Consider the following 8,175-nt stretch of genomic DNA (forward strand, 5'->3'; position numbering starts at 1 on the left):
GAGCACACCTAGGGATGGAGAATTATCAGTGGGGAGATGAATCCCAGAGGTGCAGATGAATGAGACCAAGGATACAGGAGCAAGGGGATTTCTCAGCAGGAGAGAATGATCAAAATACAATATAAATAATACAAACATAAGTTATTCACTGTTAGGACTAACAAAATTCTGAATATATTGTGAATTGATACTTTGAATAGAAGCTCAGATGCACTGGTCCTAGGTCCTAAATTTCACCAGTTCTCTGTGATCTTGCCCAAATAATAATGTCTCTAAGGCATCTTTTTCTAATAAAATTACAATTTTCATTCATTAAAATAACATAAAGTGTTACATTGCTACTATTCAATGCTATGTGAGTATATCTTGGCTAAATGAAGGTGCATGCTGTAAGGTGCAAGCATGTTGTAAACTGGCTTAGCCTCTGCATAGTGAACTAGTATTATACTCTTTCTTGTTTTGCAGACTCTCAACTCCTGCTGTGCAGCACTCCTGAGCTGAGCCATGGCCATCACATCTAACATGACCGAGTTCATCATCACTGGGCTCTTCCAGGATGTACAGGTGCAGAGAGCGTGCTTTGTGCTCTTCCTTCCCGTGTACCTGGCCACGCTGGTAGGCAATGGCCTCATTGTGTTGACCGTCAGTGTCAGTGAGAACCTGCGCTCCCCCATGTACTTCTTCCTGGGCTACCTGTCCCTGGTGGAGATCTGTTACTCCTCCACAGTGGTCCCCAAATTCATCGCAGATCTACTTGCCGAGATTAAAACCATCTCTTTCAAGGGTTGTCTGTCTCAGATATTCTTCTTCCACTTCTTTGGGGTCTCCGAGATCCTTCTGCTCACAGTTATGGCCTATGACCGCTATGTGGCCATTTGCAAACCTCTGTACTACACAATCATCATGAGCCGACCTGTGTGTTACCGCTTAGTGGCTGGTTCCTGGATGGGGGGCTTTTTTCATTCCATAATTCAGATTTTTATCACCATCCCTTTGCCTTTCTGTGGTCCCAATGTGATTGACCATTACTTCTGTGACCTTCATCCTTTATTCAAGACTGCATGCACTGACACTTTTATGGTAGGAATTATTATGTTTGTCAACAGTGGATTATTCTCTGTATTCTCCTTTCTCTTCTTGGTGTGCTCTTATGTTGGCATCCTGGTCAGTTTGAGGAATCATTCTGCAAAAGAGAGGCACAAAGCCCTCTCCACCTGTGCCTCTCACATCATTGTGGTCATCTTGTTTTTTGGGCCTGCTATCTTCCTCTACTTGCGTCCCTCCTCCACCTACACTGAGGACAAACTGGTGGCTGTGTTTTACACGGTCATCACCCCCATGCTGAACCCTATTATTTACACACTCAGAAATGCAGAGGTGAAAATTGCCATGAGGAAGTTGTGGGGCAAGTGTGTGAACTTCAGTGTGAAATAGAAATGACAGCATGTAAGACCAAATTGCATAGAATGACAAAAATGCTACCTGACTTTAGTCTACTGTCAAGCAATAGAGCAAAAGTGATCCTCTTCATGACTGTTGTGTTTTCACTGATGCTACTTAATTCCATGTCAGCTTATCAAGCCCTGTAATTGTTATCACTGTTTTGGAATAGATTCAGATCGGAGTCTTCTATGTCTTTCTGCCTTGTCTGCAGTGTGTTATAGAATTTTGGAGGGATCAACCAGAATGGAATTCCCTTAACACTTTTCTGCTGTCTAAAGACAGCATCTTCATGTCGTCTCTGCTATTACTGTGCTGCATCATGTGGAAAGACTGAATGAGCTAGAGACAAAAGTTCATGCTTTGTCTTGTTACCCTCACCAGTGAGTCTTGGGGGAGTCCCCGAATGTCTTCTGTATGTCACTGATCACCTCCTTCTGTTAGCCTGAAATCCCAGGGCAGGAAGTTTACTTCAGGAGGGAGAAGGATATTATTAGAATGCAAATGTCTTTGGGAGGTAAAATACAGGAAACTTAATCAGCACAAGTTTACAAGACTCTTTTATTTCTAGACTGTGGTGATCTACCTGTCACTGAGTGGTGCAGGTAAGAATGCACTTGCTTGCAAGTAAGATTCAACGTCTTGAACACTGGTCTCTGACAGCTCCATCCCTACCCCTCCTGTGTATCCTCATATGGCCTGTGAACTAAGAATCACCTTGTACTTTTTTAAGAGCAGAATATATTTGCATCATAGATGGGCTCAAAACTGAAATATTAGTTCAAGTAAAGCAAGATATAAGAAGAAGAAAAGAAATAATAAGCACCTCTCAAGAAGACACAGACAGAAGAATGGAGGAACACAAAGAAGGAGAGAAATGTTCCATGAAGAATATAAAGAAAACCTAGAATACATGAAACACATTCAAAGAGATTATCAGGAAATTAAAAACTCCATCAAACTTAGAAAAATTGCCTGACAGAAACTAGACATAGATTAACAAAACTTGAAGATAGGTTTGCAATGTCTGATCATGACAGGAAAGATCTCTTAAAAATAACAAGAAAACAGTAACAATAAAAGACTAGAAGATGACAAGAGGGTCTATAAATTAAGAATAAAAAATGTGAGTGAAAAATCAGGGGTAAATACAAAGTCTATTCACAGAAATAACTAAGGAAAACTTCCCAAGCATAGGAAAAGGAAATGATATTCATATGTATGAGGCATACAGAACTCCAGCTGTTTATAACCAAAACAGATCTACACCCAGACATATAATAATCAAAATATCAGAAATTAATAACAAGAACAGAATACTAAAAGCTGTCAGAGAAAAGAAACAGATCACCTATAAAGTAAAACCCATCAAAGTCATGGCAGACTTTTCGACACAAACCATCAAATCAAGAAGAGCTTAGAGTTAAGTATTCTAAGCCCTGAAAGAAAATAATCTCCAGCTGAGATAGATGTATCCTGTAAAACTGTCTCTAAAAATTAATGGAGAAACAAGATCCTTCCGTGACAAGAAGAACTGAAGGAATTTGTGACCACCAATCTAACCCTACCAAAAATACTGAAGGACATTTTGAGAGAGAGAGAAAAAAATACTAGGATTTCAGGAGCAGTGACAGAGAGGCCTCAGTGAATGGGGCAAAGAGTGGAATGAAGGAGAAAAGTAGACAACCAATGGCAGAAAAATAGCATAGCAGAAACGAGGCAGAGAATGTTGGATCAATCTCTGACACAGATGGCCTTGATACACTAACAAAAGGAAACAGGCAGAGTAGATCAGGAAGTAGGGTCCATTGAGATGCTCTGTATAGAAAATATAATTAATCAGTAAGAGGGTTTATGGACTGAAATCAAATATAAGAAAACAATGCTCTGTCTGACAGGGAACCAGAGAGAAATAGGGGCAACTCAACCAGCACCGGCAGATCAGTTGGAAAGACAGGATACTTTTGTGCAGTATTGAACTACTCAACTATAATGAAGAAAGTCCTTGAGGCTTTTGTAGATAAAGGAATACAACTTGAAACCAAGTTCAGGAGTGAGAAGGTTTGGAACAATAGGGTACGTAGCAGGCTGCCCCTCCAATCTAAAAACTGAGAGAGTTGTTGGGATCCAAAATGTGCAGTGCACGCTGTGGGATTGAAAGGGGAGGAACTGTCTAAAATATGAAGGCAGAGGATATTGTTAATAGTGTATCAAGATTTGAAATCCACATTACTCTCACCACTCTGTTTAGATGGGTTATATTCTGTTCCAGTTTGTCTAGTTGTACTAGATTTGAGGGTACAGACAGCTATCCCCAAAATAGCAGGATATATGGTAATTATCCCTAATTTCCTATTAACTTAATCTGAAGCCCTGTATACCTTACATTGTCTTATTATGACTGATCTTATTTGAATCTGAATTGTTAGATGGCTGTTTTGTATTTACTGATTTTATTAGAATCTGGTATGATGGACAATATCAAATCTGAGAGTATAGGCAGCTACACCGAAGATGACAATATTCACTAGGATACCCACTCTGGTTTGATTATTACTTGCTTTTGAAGTAATAATTTCTCCAATGTTTCATTTTTATTAATAGTGTTATGTACTGATATATTCAGTTATACTATACCTGATGATATAGACAATTATATTGAAGATAACAAAAGACATCATAGTAACCATTGTAGATCACCTTGTATTGTGGTTTTATATGACTCTTTCATTTCAGGTTTTTCTAGGAATTTGTTTTATTTTATCTTGCTTTGTTTGTTTTTCCCTCTAATACAAAAAGGATAGATATACATGTAGAGACTCATGCATGCATAGAACTTCTAAACAGTTTGTGAGAACTGATTATTGTAATAACCTAAGGCCCCCTAACTTTCGCGCTGTGAAGCCTGTTCTGTATAAGCCCACCTGCTGCTTTCCCTCCTCTCCCCCCTTCAAATCTAACTAAAAGGCCATAAAACAAAGGCCTGAGGTAATAGCTCCTGACAACCCCTTCCTTACCTGGTAGCCCGTCACAAATTGTGTTAATTGCATTACATTGTATTAGATTGTACTATTCTTCACAAAATAGCTTCATTATATTTATATCATAGCAATACCTATAACTTGGCCTTACGGTATATGTGTTTTCCTTTGGCCTCTGAGTAAAGGATTGATATGTTAATCAATGCTCTCCTCTGTAAAGAATTGTAAAATTTTACCTAATTGATATGTTAACCATTGTTGCCCTCTACAAATAACAGTTGTGTTGCTAAAGTAAGGTAACTAAGGTTGTTAATTGCTGTTAGACTTCTCTATTCTTTGCTAAGAAAAACAAGATTTCTTCTTATCTAAACTTGCTAGTATGCAGGGAGACTTGCAATTGCCGTTTCTGCTTTGTAGTGTGTCACACCCCCATCCCCCTCCTTACATTGTGTGACCAGCAGCTGTTTGTGGATTTACAAGATAAAAAGTCCTGACTTTTAGCTGTGAGGTGTGCAGTCTTTGGGTTGACTCTAGAGAGATTGTGTTACCAGGCCTGGAAATAAAGCCTTTGCTTCCCAAATTTTAATTTCTTGCTTCCTTGAATTTCATACCGGGGTCTGAGTTATCACAATTATATAATGCACGATAAAATGAACAACTACTTTGAAGAAAAAGAAACACTATAGTACCCAGTGCTGAGTCCATAGTATCATGATGTGAAATCCAGCAATATTATAATTCTTTGTTCAGAGTGATTTTAATCTATTTTGTTTTGTTTAATTTCAGTATATGTGAAGGTATGGACAGCTATTTTGAAGAGAATGAGAGATATGATGACAGCTATTGTTGACTTCCTTATTGTCTGGTCTTGAAGACCTAAAATGCCTTCATCATCCTGTTCAGATCAGTTTTATACTATGTTGTTTTGTATGAATTCACTGTATGTGAAGATATGGACAACTATTTGGAAGAAAATAAGAGACAACATGATAGATAGTGAAGATCTCTGGTTGTCTCTCATTGAAACTTTATCTCTTACATTGCTTTCTTATGTTGTTTGGTTCTGTTTGTATTTAATTTTACTTTCTTTAAAGTAAAAAAATGGGATCATAAGGGGATATGAGCCATGCAAGCAGGCATGAATACAGAACAATGTCTTTGCCTGTATGGGATTAGTTTAGTGACTCCTTCTGGTTTTCACAAGGTGATTTGATGCCTATTTACAATATCAATCCCCTATGTTTACCCTTAGAGTGTGGTTGCATTTGATTTGTCTTTTGTCTTAAGATCTAGCCTGAAGCAGAAGGTGTTTGTTTCCCCCCATAATTGTAAGGTATGTGGTCATCTGCACTGGCTCTTTTAAGGGTCCAATCTTATCTGCCTGCCTATAATCGTTCTACCTAACTCAATTGCCTATAACAATAGCCTCTCTGAAGAAGTAACTGGAATTGCCATGAGGGAGTAATGGGTTCCAACTGAACTGACTTCTTTAGGCTGAAGGAGAATGCAGTTGTTGATTGGCGAGGAGACATTTTATACAGGATCTATCTAAAGACCCTAGAGAGATGCCAGATTTTTAAAGATCTTGGTAGGCAGACAGCAATAAGTCTGAAGGAGAAAAAGGCAAAGAAATAAGTAAGTGTGTAGGGATCAAACATGTTCACTGGAAAAACGACAGTCTCTTTAATAAATGGTGCTAGAAAAACTGGCTCTCCATATGCCAAAAACTAAAACTAGACCTATGCCTATCACCATATACTAAACTAAAATCTAAATGGATCAAAGATCTGAATAGTAAAACAGAAACACTAAATCTGTTGGAAGACAAAGTAGGTAAAAATCTTGAAGACATAAGGGTAGGTGGAGAATTCATGAACAGGAATCAAATCACACAGAATCAATAACTAGGATCATGTCTTATTAAAAAATTTCTGCATGTCAAAAGAAATCTCCAGTACAGTGAAAAGAAAACCCGCAAACTGGGCAAAAATCTTTGTGAACTGTCCCTCAGACAAAGGACTTCTGTCTAAAACATGTAAAGAATTTTAAAAAATCAGACCCCCATAATTCAAAGACTCAGTGCAAAAATGGGCATCTGAGATGAATACAGTTCTCAGTTGAAGAAATACAAATAAATACCTGAAAAAATGTTCATCATCATTAGTCATTAGAGAAATGAAAATTAAAACAACAATGAGATTCCACCTCACTCCAGAAAGAATGGCCAAGATGAAGAAAACTACCTACAACAAATGCTGGAGAGGCTGTGGGGGAAAAAGGAACTCTCCTGCAGTGTTGGTGGGAGTGTAGACTGGTGCAATCACTGGGGAGGTCAGTCTGGAGATTTCTCAGAAAGCTGAAAGCTGGAATTGGAGGTCCCATTTCACTATTCCACTTCTGGGCATATTCCTAGAAGAACTGAAAACATCATATCACTGTGATATATGTGCATCCATGTTTCTAGCAGCACAATTTGTAATAGCCAGATCTTGGAAACAACCTAAGTGTCCATCACCTGAGGAATGGATAAAAAAGCTGTGGTATTTTTATACAATGGAGTACCACTCAGCTGTAAAGAAAGATCACATTGAGATATTTATAAATAAATGGGCCCAGCTTGAGACCATACTCATCAGTGAAATAAATCAAACTCACATGTATAAATACCGTATAGTCTCCCCAGTGTAAGAAATAGTAAGAGTACATAAGAGTTTATGGATATTATAATTCCCCATTACATTGTTTTGAAGCCTTATAATGATTGCATTCATTAGTTGAAATGGATTTGTCCTGGTTTGTTTGATTTTATTATCTGTGATGGTATGAACAACTAATTTGAAGGAAATAAGTCATTATAATAGCCAGCACTGATATAATATCATCTTATTCTGAAGTCCTACCACGCCTTTTCTCTTCTGTTTGCATTGGATCTATCATGTTGTAACTTATTGGATTGTATTATATATGAAAGTATAAACAAATTTTCTATGGAAAATGAGATAATATAGTAGCCATTGTTTTTCTGTTATTTGGTTCTGAATGCCCTGTAATACTCTCATTCTCTTCAATGTTTTTATACTCTTTTGTTATGTTTGATACTATTGTACATGAAGTTATACTCAACTATTTCAAGGAAAGAGACATTGTGGTAGATACTGTTAATTACGGGTTGTCTTCTGGTGAAATGCTGTGTTGCTTACATTGTTCTGTTCTGATCTGCTTTGCTATATCCTGTTTCTTAATCTCTCTAACATAAAAATAATAGAACCAACAAAATAATTGTGAATATAGTTGACAAAGATTTCCACCAAGATGAACTATTAATGGCTTTCCATAGCTAGAGTAAGAGTAAAGTGCAGGGTATTTTAGAGTCTGACATGTCATTCATTTTTTGTCTAATATCTTGAACAGATATTGAGATATTATTAGCAGAGGATCAGGAATGTACACACAACATGCAGTTTTTACAATTTGTAAGTATCTCCTGTGCTGCTTTTAGAATGTTTAATGCCCTCTGACCTTGGAGGATGGCCTGTCTCATTAATTTTACTTCATTTAGAAGTGAACCATCAACTTCTGAGTCATGAAAGACCTGGTGAGCATAGCTAGCTAAGGCCTTAATATGTGTCACGTAACTTTTTCTGTGGCTGAGATCTGATGGTTCATAGTAAAAGGAACATAACATTTTCATAATTGGTTTTATCTGTATGATTAATTAATTTCAGTTTGGCATCCTCTAGAGTAAATGCTCATT

At 37.5% G+C, this 8,175-nt stretch overlaps 1 protein-coding gene across 1 annotated transcript; it reads left to right on the forward strand.

Moving 5' to 3' along the window:
- The first annotated feature begins 504 nt into the window (after positions 1–504).
- Positions 505–1,434, forward strand: LOC100731360 (olfactory receptor 4B1-like). The gene has a single exon (XM_003465084.1). The coding sequence runs from the start codon at positions 505–507 to the stop codon at positions 1,432–1,434; it is 930 nt and encodes a 309-aa protein (XP_003465132.1).
- Positions 1,435–8,175: the final 6,741 nt, after the last annotated feature.

The sequence above is a fragment of the Cavia porcellus genome, unplaced genomic scaffold (genome assembly GCF_034190915.1).
Source record: "Cavia porcellus strain 051 isolate PalLab524CR breed Dunkin Hartley unplaced genomic scaffold, mCavPor4.1 scaffold_17, whole genome shotgun sequence".
NCBI lineage: Eukaryota > Metazoa > Chordata > Mammalia > Rodentia > Caviidae > Cavia > Cavia porcellus.